This window comes from Ovis canadensis, chromosome 9 (genome assembly GCF_042477335.2).
Source record: "Ovis canadensis isolate MfBH-ARS-UI-01 breed Bighorn chromosome 9, ARS-UI_OviCan_v2, whole genome shotgun sequence".
In the NCBI taxonomy this organism is placed as follows: Eukaryota; Metazoa; Chordata; class Mammalia; order Artiodactyla; family Bovidae; genus Ovis; species Ovis canadensis.
This window is the reverse complement of record NC_091253.1, coordinates 63121429-63142500: the sequence shown is the minus strand read 5'-3', so window position 1 is coordinate 63142500 and position 21072 is coordinate 63121429. Positions and strand designations below refer to the sequence as shown.

The 21072-nt window shown below is 40.9% G+C and overlaps 1 protein-coding gene across 4 annotated transcripts in view; it reads right to left on the bottom strand.

Annotated features, from left to right (window-relative positions):
- The window catches only part of ZFHX4 (zinc finger homeobox 4), a 212794-nt gene that overhangs the window by 4673 nt on the left and 187049 nt on the right, over positions 1 to 21072 (bottom strand). For all 4 annotated transcript variants that reach the window (XM_069601055.1, XM_069601057.1, XM_069601058.1 and 1 more), the window contains exons 7-10: positions 16434 to 16567; positions 15996 to 16196; positions 14850 to 14967; positions 8594 to 14020 (exon numbers count right to left, since the gene is read on the bottom strand). In XM_069601055.1, the coding sequence (XP_069457156.1) occupies positions 8594 to 14020; positions 14850 to 14967; positions 15996 to 16196; positions 16434 to 16567 (5880 nt within the window). The remainder of the gene's footprint in view (positions 1 to 8593; positions 14021 to 14849; positions 14968 to 15995; positions 16197 to 16433; positions 16568 to 21072) is intronic.

Genomic DNA, 21072 nt, shown 5'->3' with positions numbered 1-21072 from the left:
AGAAGATTTTACTCAGAAAACAAAACGCTCGACAGTGGGCTAGGGGAAAAAAAAAAAAAAAAGACAACCTGGTGAATTGTTGGGTCCTTCTAACTGATACACTTTGCAAGACCCCTCCTTCATTTTAACCAATTTTTACTTTACCTCTGGGAAGGTAGACCCACTTGTCCTTCACTGGAGCAGTCTGACAATTACCACATTCACTAAATATAATCAGCTATCAATAAAAAATGAATTTCATTTGTTTTTTCTGCCTAACTTCTGATAGAAAAATACCTTTGCATCGGATAAACAAGGCAGTAGTTAATGCCTGCTGAAGATACCAGAAAACAACTAGCAGTGACATCAGAGCTCTTCTTCAGTAGGACTGAGCGTGGTTAGGCCTGATTTCATTGTTAAGGGTACATACAGGGTAAGCTACTCATTACTCCCTATTCTGACACTTTGGCCAACAGTACTTGATAGGAATTGCATGTGTTAAGACACAACTTTATCACTGACCCCTCCACCCACCCCACCCCCACCCCCCAACGGCCAAACATGCTTCTTCCAGGTTTTCTTGTAGCAGGCATAAATGATTCTCATATCATTAGAGAAGGAGAACTAAATGCTCAGTAGGCAGACACATGTGGGGTAGAGTGTGACTTGAAATGGAGATCTTTGCTGGATTTCAAGCATGCAGTCTAATGTAGTGGCTAGTAAAAGCCTATCACAAAGCCATTTTTAGGCTCTGGACAGTTGGGTGAAAAACTAAAAGACAGTTCAAGGTAGAAATGGAAACTGTAAAGTCTGTGCCTTTCCTGAGTCTGTTTTTTTAGAGGCAAATACAGTTGGTTGCAAGAGGAACAGACTGGAAGCCTAATTGGGTTGTGGTTTGCTCTTCAATGAAGGAAGGCTCACTACCAAATGATCCAGACAAGGGCCCTGATGGAGGTCTGATGGGCTGATGGAAGAAATAACTAGGAGAAGGTAAATGAAGTTTCAGTGTGTAGCTGTGGGGAAAACTCTTTTTTTAAATATTGGCTAGTCTTCTATGCTAAATGTAACATTTGGGTGTTAAAAAAATGAAAAATAACTGACACCAAAAGCGACACCCATTTCTTTAGTTCGAAAAAGAACTTTAGTTTTTTAATTGGCCTTTACACAGCTGAGAAACTTTGTCTAAGGCTTAGCATTCAAGATACTCTCAAGTCCTCAACATCACTCTCAACTTGACCCCAATCATTATCATATTACTGTCAATTAGCCTAGCTTATTACTGGTTGCTCTTCTTTTCAACCATACCACACCCAATTTTTCTCTGACCTGCTTTGAAATCATTTCTGTAGTTGTATTATTAACAGTAAGGAATTTCCATCATGTTAGGGAATAGTCTTCCAATATCTTCAATGGTAAGTGGCTGCTGCTACTGCTGCTAAGTTGCTTCAGTCGTGTCCAACTCTGTGCGACCCCATAGATGGCAGCCCATCAGGCTCCCCCGTCCCTGGGATTCTCCAGGCAAGAACACTGCTTCCTGAACAATGACTGAGGCCTGTGTGGGCTTCCCAGGTAGCTCAGTGGTAAAGAATCCGCCTGCCAAACAGGAGACATGGGTTTGATCCCTGTGTTGGGAAGATCCACTGGAGGAGAAAATGGCAACCCACTCCAGCATTTCTGCCTGAGAAATCTCATGGACAGAGGGGTCCAGCAGGCTACAGTCCACAAGGTTGCAGAACAGTAAGACATGACTTAGTGATTAAACAAAAACATGTTTAGGATCACTACTTACTATTACTTTTTTTTTAATAAAATGAATTATTTTCTGCTAAAAAATTAATTCAGAAGAATTAATCCCTGATTCATAGAGTTTCAGGCATGAGTGATTTGAGTGGAAGAAGCTTTATGGAGGACAGAAGATCCTTCCTTTTACTGTTAGAATGATATTAGGTTGGTAGCCAGCCTCTTTTGCCTACTCATAATGCCAATCTTAGTTTTGGATCAAGAACATTTAGGCTTCATACTCAATAATTATCCCCCTACTGCCCAAGTGCTTTCCCTCCTAAATCTAAGGAAACTGCTGGCTTACCTATCTCTCTGACATGAGAATTTAAGACAAGAGAAATTTTAAGGAACTAAGACTTAAAAAAATCGCAGTGGTAGTTAGAAAGCAAGTAGATCAATATTTGTTGACTCAGGCTTTCCTATCAGATGGGGTCTACAAATTCTTGTCTAGAGGTCATATAACAAAGTAATGAAAATTTTTAGAAGACTGCAGTAGGAATCTTAACTACTGTAGTCAAAGACTATCAGGGATTTTTAAAGAAATTCAACATCTTGAGGAGTAAGCTGAGTTAAACAACTAGCTAAGTAAAATTTTTAGTAAAGGAGATACAGATAAGGAAAATGAATAATGTACATTAGGTCTACTACTAAAAGACATACACTTGTAGATGTTCATAATCAAAAATCCAGTAGTCAACTGATGTATGAAAACCAGATTTAGAAGAGAAAAACTGAACACCAGTCACGATGCACCAGTGGTGGTAATTACAAAAGATGGGGCTTTCCTGGTGGCTCAGTGGGAAAGAATCCTCCTGCTAATGCAGGAGATGCAGGTTCCATCCCTGAGTTGGGAAGAATTGCCTGGTGAAGGACAAGGCAACCCACTCCAGTATTGTTGCCTGGAAAATCCCATGGACAGAAAAGCCTGGTGGACTACAGTCCATGGGGTCGCACACAACTTAGCGACTGACAACAACAGCTACACAACATACATTCTTTCCTGTTCCCTAACTCCTGGTCCAATTATCTGAGAGATGAAAGTTTTCCTACAGATGATCTCATATTACTGTGATTTGGTTTAGTTTTGTTTTCCCAAAACTGCAAGAGTGTGTTGGTTGCTCAGTCGTATCCGACTCTTTGTGACCCCAAGGACTGTAACTGACCAGGCTCCTCTGTCCATGTGATCTTCCAGGCAAGAATACTGGAGTGGGCACCTATTTCCTTCTCTGGGCATCTTCCGGACCCAAGGATCAAACCCAGGTCTCCTGCACTGCAGGTGGATTCTTTACCATCTGAGCCTCCAGTAAAGTCTGAAACTGCTGTCTATGCCCCCAAAGTAATGCTTTTTGGAAGAAAATGCCTGTCTCCCCATGAACATAGCACAGATTTAGTGCTTTTCCTCCAATTTGCTTTGATCTAGGTCTCGCAGAGGAAAACTTTATTCTTGAGGTGAAAAATAACACTAATGATGTACATGGGCCAAAGACAATAGTGCTAAAATTATTAAAGACTTACTCTTATCTAGATTTACCCCAAAAATGCTAGTATACTGCACTGAGGTATGAGAAAAACGCAAAAGGCATGTTCTAAAGTTCCATTTAAGGGAACCGGGTTAGTCAGTATTTCCAGAGACTAATGGAACATATAAAAATCAGACACATAAAAAGAATCAGACACTGCTTAAAACAATAAAGTAAATACATTAAAAATAGAAAATCAAGTTATTTTCCTATTCTTCTTGAGGAAAAATCCAAAAGAAGCTAACCTCCTAAAGGATAAAATGAGAAAGTTTTCTAATTTTTTCCAGGTGTACAAGCATATGATTTTCCATTACCATTTTCCCTTTTTGCATATGATCATGATAGAAAAAGACAAATGTGGAAAAATTTTGTAGCAGAAAATAATTCATTTTGTTAAAGAAAAGAAGTAATAGTAAGTAGTGATCCCAAACATGTTTTTGTTTAGTCACTAAGTCGTGTCTAACTGTTCTGAAACTTTGTGGACTGTAGCCTGCTGGACCCCTCTGTCCATGAGATTTCTCAGGCAAGAACACTGGAGTGGGTTGCCATTTCCCAACACAGGGATCAAACCCATGTCTCCTGCTTGGCAGGCAGATTCTTCACCACTGAGCCACCTGGGAAGCCCGATATTGAACACAGGCCTCAGTCATTGTTCAGGAAGCAGGCTCACATGATAGATATTACTCTTCAAAGGGTCTTCCTTGTGATCTTGAAAGAGCAAACAATTTGGAAATTAAGATGAAAAAGTTTTATGAGAATTAATGCTGCTAAAACAATAAGAATTCCATCCAAAAAAGAACAAAATAGGTATTTAAAACCAGGAAATTTGGAGGTTAAATATTAGTCACTCAGTCGTGTCCGACTTTTTGCGACCCCATGGACTATAGCTTGCCAGGCTCCTCTGTCCATGGGATTCCCTAGGCAAAAATACTGGAGTGGGTTGCCATTTCCTCCTCCAGGGGACCTTCCCAATTGTACATAAAGGAGACTTCATTAATGTGCTTTAGAGGATACCCCAGGTTAACTGTCATAGAAAACTGTCTCTTGAGCCTTTAAATTCTAAACCAATTCTACACCTCTGGTTGGCCGATTGTTTATTTAGATTTTAAGGTGAATGACCTGGGGCTATTTGTTTCCATCTACCTGATTGCGAATCTGGAGGTTGATAAATGATGTGGTGTTGGAGAAGACTCTTGAGAGTCCCTTGGACTGCAAGGAGATCCAACCAGTCCATTCTGAAGGAAATCAGCCCTGGGATTTCTTTGGAAGGAATGATGCTAAAACTGAAACTCCAGTACTTTGGCCACCTCATGAGAAGAGTTGACTCATTGGAAAAGACTTTGATACTGGGAGGGATTGGGGGCAGGAAGAGAAGGGGACAACGGAGGATGAGATGGCTGGATGGTATCATTGACTGGATGGACCTGAGTTTGAGTAAATTCCAGGAGTTGGTGATGGACAGGGAGGCCTGACATGTTGCAATTCATGGGGTCGCAAAGAGTTGGACACGACTGAGCGACTGAACTGAACTGAAATGCTAAAACTGAATATGTACATTTCAATTAAGTCAGTTTGAGGGTGCAGGCTTTGGAATCAGACTTATTACTTATTTTATGGCTGATCTCATTCAATGGATCACTTTTTAGTGATTTTCTTAGGAACAAAATCTTAAAATGGGCCCAAGGTGAACACATCATATTATCAAAATTTATTCATATAGATGATAAACTGTTAGAAGAGGCCAGAGCATGTGAGAGATATAGGAATATTCTACTTATGAAGTAATTTTCTTCTTTTATTTCACCTAGCTGGTATACCTATTTCTTCCACAGAGCATAGGAGATACTTGTTTGATGAAACGTAATCTAGTAGAAAGATGCTGATAGCAAGAGGGAGAGCCACTGCTCTACTCCATGAGATAATTAAAATATTCGGTATTACCCATCACAGATCAATTAACCTAAAAAAGATGTGAGCTGGAAGTGTGGGAATTCAGGCTCTCAGATGGAATCTTGCTGGTAACTGTGCTGTGCTAATGTTTAAACTCCATCAAAACAAACAACTAATTCAAGAGAGATTGCAAATTCCAGTAGGTATGTTCATGCACCTTTTCTCGATATAACACTCTCGTCTGTTTTGGTCCATGATTTAATTATACAGCAGATACACAGTGCCTTTGGTACCTGATGCATTTAAAAATTTCAGCTGCATGTAACAAATTCTGATAAATTCTCTTTTCATTTTTATTGAATTTTCTAATTTTTCCTTGTTATGGCTACTTAGATACACCCATCATTTAAAAGTTGACATTTAATTTCCAAGTTCATGGTATTTTTAATGTACCTTTGATATTAATTTCCCACTTTGATATTAATTTCTCATTTAAATGCTTTCTTCTCTGCAATCACCCTCTGTGTTTTTTGAGTCTTCTAACTTTATTGAGACTTTCAATGACTAAGTCAAAGATTTCCCTTGGTAAATTATACTTGAAAATATGTGGGTTATTTTCAAATCTTTTTATATTGACTTCTAACATAATTCCACAGTGATAAGAGAACAGACTCTGTATGATTTTAATACCTTTAGACCATGAAATTTTTGTACTTGTTTTATATCCCTGGATATGTTCCAGTGTCTCCTAGTTTATAGTCTGCTGCTGCTGCTGCTAAGTCACTTCAGTTGTGTCCGACTCTGTACGACCCCATAGATGGCAGCTCACCAGGCTCCCCTGTCCCTGGGCTTCTCCAGGCAAGAACACTGGAGTGGGTTGCCATTTCCTTCTCCAATGCATGAAAGTGAAAAGAGAAAGTGAAGATGCTTAGTCATGTCCGAATCTTAGCAACCCCATGGACTGCAGCCTTCCAGGCTCCTCCATCCATGGGATTGTCCAGGCAAGAGTACTGGAGTGGGTTGCCGTTGCCTTCTCCGAGTTTATAGTCTATGGGAACTTGAATAGAATTTGCATCCTACCGTTGTGTGAAAATTGTATAAATCCTAATTATGTTGAACTGGTTCGTGGTGCTTTTCAGGTCTACTATATCCTCTTACTTTTCTATATATTCAGTCCATTAATTTTTGAGAGTTTGATGTTGAAACATCAACTAAAAATCTTAGTTTATCTACTTGAAATAATTGTAATGTATAGTGGAACTATATATAACTTTATTTTGTATTTTCCAAGTCTCTTGGAAATGTGTTATATTTTCATAATTAAAAAAAGAGAGAGAGAGAGAAAAAACAGTGCTCATCAAGAAGAGCCTGCCTCTAACATCTTTCCACAACTCTGATGGTTTTGCCAATCCATATTTCAGAAGGAGAATGTAAATTATATTTATGGTGGTAGAATGAGGAGAAAGGTTAGGTTTTTAAAGTATTTCAAAAACATATTCTCTCCTCTCCTTCCTGGCTTTCTCTTGTACAGGCCCTCTGGGTACTAGTTTCAGAGTGACAAAGGGGAAAGGCAGTCAGTAAAGGACTCATTGTCTAAGCAAAGGCCTTCTGATCCGGTGGAGAGAAAAACAAGATGTCCTGATCACCACTTAGGAGGGTGACTACACAGGATCATCCATCAAAGCTGACTTGCAGATTAAAGGCACACATACTTGAACTGTTCTTAGCCCAGTGTAAATACCAAATTTTATTCTATTTTACATAATTTTCAAATTTATACGTGTTCATGGAGTTTTTCCACATTAGACATTATGTGGAAAAGCTCTATTTTACATAACTGATCATAGTAGGTTTTCCACATAAGACATTTTTCTAGGTATTAGTTAATAATCACAGTGATATATAAAGTGAGAGTAGAAGACTAATACATTCAGATGCAAAACAATTAGCCATTGCATTATTCTTTAACTATATTTAATTTAATTGAAAGGTACAGACAAAATACATAATTGCAGCTCCACTATTTAAGGCCCTAAGAATATTCAGATAATTAAGCCCAAGTACGTTCCCTACACATAGGTGGACAGTGGAAGGTAGCTGGTGCTATAGTTAAAGAAAATGACACTGAATAAATTTTCTGGGTAGAATTCTTTGTATTTGGAGATTCACTCTGCTTCTCTCTAAAGCCAACAAGTCTTTCTGGACAAGGATCCAGCTGAGTTAGCAGTGGCCAAGAGGTCACCTGACACCACTGCTTTTATGTTTCCCAAACTAAAAATGGGACTATTTTCCAAAGTTACATTAAAATGAAAATTGCCATCAGAGAAGGATGAAATTGAAAGGTTTGAAATTTATGTAAAAAGTCTAATTTGGAAAATGAAAAAAAAAAAAAAAAGAGAGAGCCTTCCTATCATGTTTTGGAAACTTCCCAGATGTATTAGTTCATTCTAGATGTCTCTTTGGAATGTCATAATTTCCTTGTAAAAATTAAAAAATATATACTGTTAATTTGGAAAACAAAACTTAGTTTAAAAAGAAACTAGAATCTTTTTTTTTTTCTTAGTTTGTGTCAGGTACCACTTTTGTTATATGTGTGGCTACATGAATGCCTATAACACTATATTCAATAACTAGATACTTATTCACAAAATCTAAACTATACAAACTGCATTTCTCTTGATAAGCAAAGAATTGGATTCATTATCTAGGAGTGCCTCAAACAGTTGTCACTTTGTTCTGTCTTGATTATAAATCTAGGCGACGGGTGGTGGTAGAAAGATATAGAGTACTATTAATGTATTTTTAAGGTTGAAAATATACTTTAATAAGAAATAAAATGAATGCTACTAAAAGCAAAATTGTACAAATTATCATAGAAGTGAATTCTTAGTAATTACACTTTACATATCTGTTTTATTACCTGCTAGGTATAATGCATGGGCATTCCTGTGGCTAGAAGGCTCTTTGCTTTTGAACTTCCTGGCATTTAACGGGGAAAAAAACCCAAAACAGTACAAAAGCAAAAAAAAAAAAATCAGTATTCCTTGTAAAAACATAAATTAAGATGCCAATGAATGCTTTAATACTTTACTTTCTTAATATGTATAACAAATTTCATGTCACGTGTCTGCACTGAAATGCCATTTGAAATTAATTTTGAAATGAGTATAAAAAAGGAATGTTTCTGAGATATAATGATATAAATAATATATTTATGAGACGCTAATCTACCCTTTTCTGCACGTTTGGGGTGGTTTACTGCCTGTTTATTAACTATAGCCACTGAAATATATATTCCAAATAACTTAATGGTTTCACTTTCTGAAATTAAGAGATCCGATATACCCCTATTCTTGGTTACATGTCATTGGCTGCCTAATATCACTTAATTCATTAGACTGACTCTCCTTGACATGACTTACTGTTTGAATTTTGTGGAAATCCAGGCAAGGAGGATGGACCATTCATTCCAGGGAGAAGGACTGGGGGGAGGCCCGGGAGTCCCGGGTAGGCTGCGGGCAGACTGATGCCATGGAGGGAGCTGCTGTCCATCATGCTTGGCTGCTGTACTGCTAATCCCAGCACGTCTGAAGCTTTCTTTATACGGTCAAGTTCTTGCTGAGCCATCAGCTGTCTAACGGTCGTGGGAGCCAAGTAATCTTTCTCCCGGTCAAGCTGACTCCCAACGGTCTCCCTCACTTTGGAAATGTGCTGTTTGGAGAAAATATGATCTCTGATGGACAAGCGGGCAGAGTACTTCACCCCACAGAGGGTACACTCTGGTTTGGCGCCTTCCGTTCCACTTTGATTGATCATGAAAGGCTTCCCTATGTTAATTTTAAATTTCTTTTCCTTTGCCCTTGCATTCTGGAACCACACCTGGACCACACGTTTGGGCAGACCGATCTCATTCCCTAGCATCTCACATTCTTGCATGGTTGGAGTTCGGTAGTCACTGAAGCAAGCCTTGAGAACCTTGAGTTGGAGATTGCTCATCTGGGTTCTGAAACGCTTGTGACCTGGTCGGTCGTTACTTTTGGATTTGAAAGGATTGCTGGAGCCGAATGGATTTGGTGAACTGGGGTCAGCTATGCTAGACGTTTCACTGCGGTCAGCATTGTCATCGGGGTCATCCGTGATATAAAAGCTTTGGTCGTGGTCACCATCTTTATCACTGAAAGGTATCGAGGGACTCGTGAGCGAGAAGAGAAACTTCTCATCACAGACCTCTGTGGTGGGGGTGGTCGCTGTTTTTGGCAAAGCGTCGAGAGTTTTCCCCTCTTTAGGAGACAAAGCTGGCTTCACCTCTCCGGAACTTCCGGTGGTGCTTTCCATTTCTGCGTTTCCCTCGTCTCCGGTGGTGGCGTCACTGATCGCTGTATTAATGGACGAAGTCTCATCAAAATCAGTCTTATTTTGATCATACCCAGCCTCAGCAGGAGGGGCGTTTAAATTCTCTACATCCTCAGAACATTCCGCTTTGAAAGAAGAAGGGCTTAAGAGATTCTTCGGTGACAGTTCTGCCGTCTTGCTAACAGGTGTCGACACTGTAGAAGCCAACTCATTCTCACTCGAGAGATCGATTTTCGTTAATGGCAAAGATGGATAATCAAAATAAATGTACTTCTGCGGGCTATCTCCACCATCTTCGGCGGATATTAAAGGGCTTGGTGGCAAGCTGTAACCTGCCTGCTTGCCTTCGTTCCAGTGCCGGGAGCGAATGTGGCTTTCTAAGGCTGACTTGGCCTTGAACAGGGCTCGGCAGAAAGGACAGCGTTTATGCGATTGTGCTGGACCCACTGCCCGGAACTGGCCTTTTCTTTCCCGTGCTCTTGTATTCTGGAACCAGACCTGCACGACCCTTTTCTTCAGCCCCACTTCCCGCGCGATGTGATCGAGCATTTTCCGGGTGGGGTTGGAATCCAGTAGGTATTTTTCATAGAGAATTTCCAGTTGTTCCGGAGTGATGGTGGTCCTCAAGCGCTTATCACGGTGTTGGTCCTCCCCACTGTTTCCACCTTCCTTCTCACTGCAGTTGTTCTCTTCCTTCTCATCCAGTTTCCTCTTAAGGGAAGCGGCCACAGTGGCCGGGGCTGCGGGGTGGGAGGAAGCTGTCTGCGGGGGCATCTGTGTGAGAGGACCACCGAGCAGCTGTCCGGTCATCAGGGAATTGTTAGGGTCGAATATCATGTAGGGCATGTCCATGGGCCGTTCCAGGAACGGGGAGTGAAGGAATTGGTTCTGAGCAGCCAGGAAGTGCATGTGCTGATGCTCCTGCCAGAGTTCCAAGGTAGGGAAGGCAACTGTACACTGATCACATTGGTACTGAAGTAACTGTGGAGGTAGACTGTTCTGGAGAGAAGTCATGGAAATCTGCAGTGGACTGGACGGGACGGGGGTCTGAGAAGCCGAGGGAGGTCGTCCCAGGAGTTGGGGCGGTTTGGGTGGCTGGGGCTGAGCGGCTGAGGCCGGCGGCGGTGGTGGTGGGTCTGAGGAAGAAGATGCTGACGGCAGGGATGGTTTGGTGCCTTGAGGGTGGGGCGAGGGGTCACCCGGCTTTGGCTTTTCTGTGGGATACTCGGGCTTTGGAGACGTCTTTTCCGGTTCCGGTTTGGGTGATGGGATCAGGGGGGTGCTGGTCCCAGAAGCCGAGCCCCCAGCAGGGGCAGGAGCGGTTTTGGCTGCTTCGGTCTGGCCAGGCACTGAACAATGCTTATACACCACCTGATCTGTGGCGTCCATGGAGTCTTCAGTTTGGCTCTCATCTTGGGCGTCATCGTCTTCATCCTTGTAACACTGCTTTTTCTGATGCGTGATCAAGTCGAAGATCCTGGGGAAAACCACACTACACTTTTTACACTGGTATTGCATGTTGCTCGTTCGGATGTACCGCTCATTTGTGAGTTCTCTTTTTTCGTTGTCTTTTGTCTCTGTTTGATTCTCATAACTCTTCCGCGCCTTCTGCCGAGCATTCTGGAACCAGACAACGATAACCCGGGTGGGGAGATTGAGTACGGTGGAAAGTTGTTCGATTTCATCATCTTTTGGGTAAGCGTTGGTGTCAAAAAAGTCTTGAAGAACCCGAAGCTGGTAGTCAGTAAACCTGGTCCTGGAAGACCTTTTACTGAAGGATGTGTCTGATTTGTAATGTTCTAGGGAGGAGGGCTGGGGGTCCATTCTGATATCTTCCAAAACCGTTATGGGAGGGTTACTGAAGTTGTAGGGCGAATCCTTATTTCTCTGCCGCTCCTTAAAAAGCGTGTTTCGAAACCAGTGCTTGATAACCTTCTGGGAGAGGCCAGACTTCTCTGCCATTTCCTGGATCTGTTCTTCACTGGGAGAATTGTTGATGTCAAAGTAAGCCCTCAGGATTTTCAGCTGGTCGTCCGTAATTCTCGTCCTCGGGCGTTTGAACTGTGAGTGCCTCAGGAAGTTGGGATCCAAGCCAAGCTGCTGCTGGCAGAGCTGGGTGAGGTCCGCCGAGAGTGTGTCCATTGGAGGCAGCTGCAGGGCGAGCTGGGGCGGGAGGGCGGGATGTTGCACCGACTGCATCATGATGGACGGAAAGAGGGGAAGATCCAGAGATACTGGCAGCTGGACCTGCGGGGGTGCAGAAGGGGGTGGGGGCGGGGGAGGCGGAGGAGGGGGTGGGGGCGGGGGCGGGGGTGGCGGGGGAGTGGGCGCTGGGGCCTGGAGTGGGGTGGAGACTGCGCTGGGCAGTTTCACTGGCCCCAGAGAAGGAGGCTGCGGAGGAGCCGGAGGCAAGGGAGGTGGTGGAGGTGGGGGAGGTGGCGTTTCCGGAGAAGATGGAGAAATGGGATAAAGCTTGTCATAGGCCTCCCTGTACTGACGGGCAAATTTTTCTAGCGCTCCGTATGGAAAAAACTTGCCGTGTACATGCTCCTGGTGACTCTTTAGAATGAGAACGTTGGAGAACAACTTCCCACACGTCCCGCATTCCAGCTTCTCCGTGCTTTCGCCTTCCCCACTCTTGCCCTTCTTCTGTACCTTCTGCCTGTTCTCGTTGTACTGAATGACCAGTTCAAAACCGAAGTTTTCCAGTAAGGCTTTGGCTGCATTTCCTCGGGCCCCTGAAGCGATGCGGGGCGGCGGGATGGATGGTTCCGAGGACTTCAGCTTCTTTCCGAGGTCTTTGCTTTCTTTGAGCCCTTCGCCTTCACTTACACATTCTTGCTTTGGCTTGTCTTGCTTCTCGGCCATCTCTTCTGCCTCCTTGTAAGAGGGTACGTCCTTCACGATGGAGCAGTCAGCACTGGCCACGGTGGTTTGCTCTTGTTTCAATAACTTGCTGGCCTGCTGCTGCTGCTGCTGCTGCTGCTGTTGCTGTTGTGGCTGTGGCTGTGGCTTTTGAGATGGCAGGTGGGGCTGTGTGGCCTGATACTGTTGTGCTTGCTGCTGGAGAATCTGGAGTTGAGTTTGGCCAACGTGATGTTGGCTTTGAATCTGCTGCTTCAAATCTTCAAGCAGGGACCCAGCCATTCCCGTCATGCCTGGCATGCCAAAGGCGGCAGAGCCTACTGGCAAGCCTAGATCTGGCCCCAAGCTGAACTCCGTCCCAGGGATGTAGAAGGGAAAGAGAAACTGAGGCTGCTGAAACTGCAGCAGAGCTTCTGGGGTCATAGGAAAATGGGGCAAAAAGGCAGGGTTGAGAAACTGAGGCTGAAAGAAGGCTGCCTGCTGTTGCAATTCGTGCTGCAGCTGCATCTGAATTTGTGCTGGTGACTGCGGTGGGTGATGTGTAGGTTGAGCGGAGATCAATTCCGGATTTTGCTTTTTATTTAATTCTTTGGCATCTAAGTGGGTATCTTTGCTGCCTACTGCTGCTAAACTAATGGAATCTAACATCCCTTGGCTGGGACTGTTAATGCTGGTTGCCACTCCGTGCCCGCCGGGTGCATGACCACCGCCAGGCTCCAGCTTCGCTGCCCTCGCCTTTGTCTGGTGGAGCACAGACCTCATGTGGATTTCCAAGGTCGAGCTTTGGCTATACGCAACGTTGCAGATGCTGCACTTGTAGGGTTTGTTATCTGGGCTGTTGTTGGTTTCTTGAGGGACAGGGCTGGAGGCTTCCTGCAAAACCTTTTTCAACTTGTGCAGGTGAGATACTGAGTTATAATGGACCAGGAGAATGTTCTTCTGGGTGAACGACTCTTTACACACGGTACACTTATATGGGCGAGATGGATCGAGGAATTTTTCCATCGTAAAATTTGGCCCTTTTCTAAAAGGTAAGGTCCGCTTTGGTTCAGAGCCCATGTCATCTGGAATAGAACTGCTGTCACTGCCTACAGGACTTGCCTTCCCTTCATGGTCCACCTCATACTCTCTCTCCATCTCCTGCTCTAGGGCATGGTCCTCCTGGGCCATAGGTTCACTCTCTGCCCATAGTTCCCCATTCACAGGCAAGGAGGCATACAGCTGTTGAAGTTCGGCTTCACTCAGTTCGGGGTGGCCTGCTTCCAAGTGTTTTTTTAAAGCCTGGAATGTACGGAAACTACGCTGGCACAGGTTACACATAGTGGCGGCCCGAATCGCATGATACTGGGAATGTATCTGAAGCTTCTGCATAGTCTTAAAGGCCAAGCTACAATGGTTACAGCGATACTTGTAAACGTGGCGGTCTGAGACAGAGAGTGGTTGCCTTTTCTGCTGTTCACTTAACTGATCTTGCAGTGTGTCAGAGATTTTCATATCCTTACTGCTATTTTTATTCCATTCCGACACTTCTGTGGCTTCTTTAGTTGGTTTCTGCTCCTCACTCTTTATTTCCACACTAGCCTTTGAATCATCGAGACCCGCCATACTTTTGTCATCCATTGGACTGTCACCTGTGTGAAGAAAGTATAAACAGCACTTACGGGAAGGAAGTCTACAGATTAAATGCCAATGAATATTGTTATGCAGGAGCCTCTGAAGGGCTTCCTTGGTCATTCAGTCAGTAACCAATCTGCCTGCGAATGCAGGAGATTGAGGGTTCGATCTCTGGGTTGGGAAGACCCCCTGGAGAAAAATGGCAACCCATTCCAGTATTCATGCCTAGAGAATCCCATGGACAGGGGATCCTGGTGAGCTACTGTCCATGGGGTCACAATGAGTCAGACACAACTTAGGGACTAAACCACCACCACCATTGTTTAGGAGGAACCTCCAAAGAAATCACCTCTGACCTCAAGGAATTTCAGCATGGGAAGAAAATAAGTCAGAATTAGCATGCTACCACCAGTATGACAGCAAGGGTTAGAAGCACAGTGTTCAGGAATTAGAGCCCACAAAATATTCCTGGTCAGTGGTATTTAGGTCCCCCCTCAATCTGGTAAAGAATTTGCCTGTCAAGATCCCCTGGAGAAGAAAATGAAAACCCACTTGCCTGGGAAACCCCATGGACAGAGGAGCCTGGTGAGCCATAGTCCAAGAGGTCACAAAAGAATCAGATATGACTTAGCAGCTCAACAGCAACAATAACAACAAAGGGTCATTTACAGATAACCAGACAGTAAATATGCCTTGGAAATGACAGTTTTTGGAAATGTGTGGGTTTTTGTTTTCTTTGTGCATCTCAGAAACATAAAATCTTTTACCATAATAATGCTAGATCAGCATCATGAATAGAAGGCCCAGAGTGTGTCTGGCACAGATCCTGGTCACAGGCTGGCATACCTGAATATTTCCCGGCCCCCTCAGCTGTGATGACTGCAGGTGTGTCCCGCTCTGACTTCTCAGAGGCAGCTGCTGGCAGTAGCAAGCTGTTGGGCATCATCACATCAGGGACAGGCACCTGTGAAAACCAAAGGGGTTCATGACAAAGGTACCCCAGACATCATGGGCTCCATCACACTTTACCCTAGCAGTTGTGTACCCCAGTTATATTTTCTAACCAAAGCAGGGACATTCTGTGACTCTTAGAGGTCAATGCTCTCCTTTCAAATTTCAGATCAATGCTGTGGCAATGCTGTATTCTTCTTTACTTTTCTTTTTTTAAAAAATAAGCTTGAAGGTTTCTGTAGCCCAGAAATGATGGCCAAGCAAAGATGAAACTCCTAGTGCCCACAGGAATCATTTGATTAACATTATAGGTATATTCAAAAGCAGAGACATTAATTTGCCAACAAAGGTCCATCTAGTCAAGGCTATGGTTTTTCCAGTGGTCATGTATGGAAGTGAGAGTTGGACTGTGAGGAAAGCTGAGCACCAAAGAATTGATGCTTTTGAACTGTGGTGTTGGAGAAGACTCTTGAGAGTCCCTTGGACTGCAAGGAGATCCAACCAGTCCATTGTGAAGGAGATCAGTCCTGGGTGTTCTTTGGAAGGAATGATGCTAAAGCTGACACTCCAGTACTTTGGCCACCTCATGCGAAGAGTTGACTTATTGGAAAAGACTCAGATGCTGGGAGGGATTGAGGGCAGGAGGAAAAGGGGACAACAGAGGATGAGATGGCTGGATGGCATCACCAACTCGATGGACATGAGTTTGAGTGAATTCTGCGAGTTGGTGATGGACAGGGAGGCCTGGGGTCGCAAAGAGTTGGACACGACTGAGCAACTGAACTGACTGACTGATAGGTATGAGAATAAGGCTACAAATTTTGTGTTATTGAATCAGCTATGCCTTGTATCACATTTGGGGTTTATTCCCAAGGCACAGGAGAAACAAACGGGACTTAACTTGTGATTTCTACAACACGGTCAGCAAGAGCTTGTCACCACCCAGAAGAAATACATTTCTGTCACACAATAATGACAGATTTTATGTTGATACCTTCACAGAGATTATGGCACACATGCATCACCACTTGGTACCCTTACTGTCATAAGCAGCTTCTCCACGCAATCCGGAGACACACTGTGCAAATGCGTCAGATGAAGCTGGAGGTGCATCTTGTTGCTAAGGACGTCCTGGCAGAGGGGACAGCAGATGACCGGCTGCACTGAGTGCTGTGACAGGACGTGCATCTGGATACGACTTTGGTCCCTACTATTGTAGTTACAATAAGGACACTGATAGAACTGGAAAATATTGAATAAACATGACTCTTATTAGTTAATGGATGTTGATGCCTTTGGAGCATTAGAAGTCAGACCAAGAGTTAATCACCTTGCCAATACAGTGTCTACATACATTTCAACAGCATGGAATGGTTTGGGAGCTCTAAAATAATCAAGGGCAACAATTTAAAAATATATATATGTTTACACAGCAAAGGGAGAAAAAAAAAAAAAAAACAAAAAACAAACCATGTGTACCTGCTCGTGACAGAATTTATTGTCCTCTGTAGGCTTTGATCTTTTCGTTGACACATCCTCTTCTTTTGCCAGCAGGAGTGGCTGGGTTCCCCCTGCCACACTGACTTTTAGCTCCTTTTCTGGTGTGATTACTCCTGATTCCCCAAAAGAGAATAGAACATCTCAATCTTAAAAGACTGACAATATCAAAATCAGAAAAATGATGTCTTTCGCATAGCTCTAAGTCCACTGAATCACTGAAAGGAGGGGCAAGCACTTGTAAATGATGCTAATCTCAAAAGGCAAAAACACACTTCTTTTTGTCCATTGACCAAGTGGACTTTATAAATGTATTTTAAAATGTACTTCTGTCTCCTGTTTAGATAACCCTCAGTGACCATGAAAGATTCATCAATGACACATGCCCTCTGCTGTCTCAATATACCTTTATCACATTAAAGCAAATCTATTCCCATTCACAAATGCTAACTTAGAAAATAATTATTTTTGGAACTGTTTCATTACCTTTTTTTTTTTTCCTAAAATTCTGGGACACTAAAAACACTTCAAAATTCTGAGAAGGGCTGACCAGTTATAATTCACAAATGAAACCAATGCTTTTATGTGGTGAATATAGGATTTTAAAATTATATATTATGTATCCACCGCTGCTTTTTTGTGATTTATCCTTGGCTTTAGATGTTTCAGCAGTTGGCTGTGCATATGACATTGTAGTCCAAATCAAAAAGACAGTTGTTTTATGAGGTTAATCCAGAATATTCGGTGTTAAAGATGGTTTAAAATTTTGCCAAGATGAGCAATGTAATGTATAGAAGCCTCACACACATCAAAAGATAGAGTGTGATTCTAATTTCCCAATCTAACAGAAAATTCTTTCCAGCATCAATTTTCCCGATAATCTCCTCTGTGAGGCTGGATATTACAGCGACATTGGGTAGGCATGTCACATACATCTCACGACAAACACAAAACCTCATTTACCAGCCATTCCAATCTCATCATAGCACGGCATCATCTGACCTTTTTTCTGCTGTTTATTATGAGTATTTCTAATTTTAACTTTCAATTTTCACCATCTTCCAGTCAATTTGCAACTAAATTATTTCCAGGGTGAGGACACTATCACTGGACAACTGGGTGCAAATACATCTTGAAATGCAATGAAGCTAAACCATTGATTGCTATCAGACCCCGCGTAAATATAGAGTCTAGGCGTAATCTGATTGTATGCTGTGCATGAAGATTTATCTTGATTTTTTTTCCCCAATCCACATACGGTTCATATAAATGAACAAATTACACTTTATTGCAAAATAACCCAGTTTTAATTTAAAAATAAGGTCAAGGATGTTATGAAAACAACATAAAAATGAACCCCAAAATAGATTCTTTTTCTCTCCTGGATGGAGATGCATGTTTTATACCATATAAATAATTTTAGGAATTTTGAATTCTAAAAGAAATTTGAAAGTAAGTCTGACTCTAAGGAGACCAAAATTAAAATAGAATTTAAATGACATAATGACAATAATGTTATTCCAGTGAGGTCTGTGAAAGGTATAGAATTATTGCTATAATTTCATACAAATTGCACTGAGACTTATTTCTATTGATAGATATACAAACACTAGATTTTATTTGAATTGGTATATCTGTCTTATATATACAGATATATTAGAGAAACTTAGATTCTTTCTAGATATTTAAAAATATAATTTACTATAGTTACATTTGAATGATTTAAATCAGAGATAAACTAAAGAATTTTATCACACTGATTAAACAACATCCAAGTATTTCATATCCAAAGATATCTCAAAACCAAGAATGTTTATTTTATAATTAATCCAGGTATCAAAATGTTTTTGCTTCTAAAAGGAAAATTCTCAAAGCAGAATCTATTTTGTGCTATTGTTTTAAAAGTATTAAAAATAAATACAAGAAAACAATGTGATATATAAGGTTGGCAAATAAAACTAACTGCTTAAGGTGATAGATCAAGTTGTATAAAATGATTGTCATTTAAATCAGTGAGTGTCTATCAGTTGCTTTTTTCCTGTGAGACTGGAAAATTTTTCTTTTAAAATTCCCTAATAAGGAGGAAGAATATGCTTCCTTAAGAGAATAATACTATGTCATATTCCCTTATCATTCTTTTGTGTACATGGTAGAATGTGACATGATCAAGTAATAGGTTGGTCCAATTCCATATGCTATCAAAGACTGTCACACAGAAGGTAAAAGAGAATTTCCATAATTCTTGTTGCTTGCAGGCTTTAGGAATATCAGAAAGAATAAACTTTCTGGAAACTTCTAAATCTATTAAATGTATAGCTATGGATTACAGCTTATTTTTATAAGCATATATCTTCTAATGTTAGTACTATAAAGGATCAAAAAACTGATTTCAAGGCTTAAAACATTTTACTAAGACTGTACATTGGTGTAAGTATTTGATATAATTAATCCATATTATTTTAATGTATATTCATATTATCAAGAATATAATTGCTTTTGAATTTAGGGACATTTATGCTGCCTCAAGAAAGGAGTTAAGTTTTATGGTCACTATTTCATAAACATTGTGGTAACTGCTGGATATAGGATTCTACCCTATATATATGTCAGCTTCAATATTTTTTGGCTAATTAAGTTAATTAAACCATGATCTTAATGTAAGCTAGGGGCTCCCTAAAGACCATTTTATTTTAAATTGAGAAGAAGTTATAAAATCTAGACCCTCAAACTCTAGCTAGGCACCTCAGAAATACATGCTACTGATAAGCAGCAGCAGCAGAGAATGTTAAGATGCATGAGTATATGACAAAAACAGAGTCTTGAAGCTAAAACAGGTCATCATGATTATCTGCAAAAATGAGGGACCTTCTATTTTATGCATGTATGCCTTTTCTACAAAAAGGGGTACCACCTTAGGTATTTACTGCCTCCCTGGTGAATTATAGGATATCAAATCTGGAGTCTTTTTCTGAATTGTTTTACTCTAGAAATATATTAAATAAAGGCTAATTACTTTTAGGAAGGGTTTAAGTTTTCTGACTACTCATAGTTTATGTCTTCAACTTTACTTGAAATGAACACTGTTTTGTTATCAAAATTTTGAAATGAGATCATAATTCATTTTGTGTTATTAAGGCCATCACAGTGTCTTCAAAAAACAATGTCATTTTAATGTACTTTTAACTAAAAAAAAATGAAGTCTAATTTCAAATAAATACTGCCAAATAGATGAGTCGATGATTATCTGTCAGTTATGGGGTTATTTAATTTGCATGAGATTGCTAATATAAAAATGACATAATTCATTTCAATTCAGATGCCGCCTACTTAATAAATTTTCAATCCCTAAAATACAGAAGGTTGTAAAACGGTTTATGTTCATAACAACTAAGGAAAATCCAATAACATATATGTATTCAAAGTAAATCTTAAAAAAAGATACAGCAAAATCCTGGGTTATTACTTATGAATCAATGTATTTATAAAGTTTGAATACTGTAAAACTTGGATATAACACTAGATGTTATTCAACTCCAAATAAGCCTGAGACTGGTACAGTATTCTTTCTAATGAGACTAGAATGAAAGGATAATTTTAATTGCAGTAATGAAGGTTAATTTCCATCTTTCCTCATGTTTACTCCCTTATTAAAAAGCGGTCCCCTTAGCCATGGCAGAGACATATTACATTTTCAATGCAAATGTATTAATCTGGATAAACTCTATATTAATTCTTGTAGTGCACAGAGCTATAATTTGGATTATAATTAATCTAAAGTGGCACTAGATTTAAATGACAATATAAATGAGGCATTAGGAGGCTTTTCTATTATGAATGAATATTCAACAAATATAACTTGCATATTGCCAAGTCTCATTTTGAAAGCTCCCGTCCTAGAGATTAATGTCAGCAACAAAGTACAACAGCTTATACAAACACCTTCTTCCTAACATGTGTTAATTCCTTCCTGTCTAAAAAATTCTGTGTTAAAGTGAGGTCACACTGTTTTCCCATCTAGCACGTTCAGATAGTGATTAATGTATAAATTTGCCAGGATTTTTGACATTTATAATTGACATCAGGAAGAAAACCAATATACACATAAGTGGATAATCATTAGAAATACTTACAAGAAAAAAAAAATCCATGTAATAATTTTTTTCACCTAATCAGATTCAACATAGAAAGCAGAAAACTTTGTTAAAAGCTCAGGTGAGAATGGGTACCCCTGTCTTGTTCCTGGTCTTAGAGGAAATGCTTTGTGTTTTTCACCATTGAGAATAACGTTTGCTTTGGGTTTCTCATATGTGTATGCCTATGGCTGATTCATGTTGGATCTATGGCAGAAACCAACACAACATTGTAAAGCAGTTATCCTCCAATTAAAAATAATAAATAAATAAAAATGTACCAAGGGGGTTAAAAATGTTCATGTGAATTGTCAACAGTAAGAACTGTCAATGTTTGGGACATTTCAAAGCTAAACATTCGCATTTCAGTAATTCCTTTGAGTTGGGTGAAGTACATTTTTATCCCTATAGATGTAGCTGGAGAGGCATTTCTATAGGGCTAAAAATGTGTCTTAGAAAACTATCATTATCTAATGGTCTGTATCTTCTCA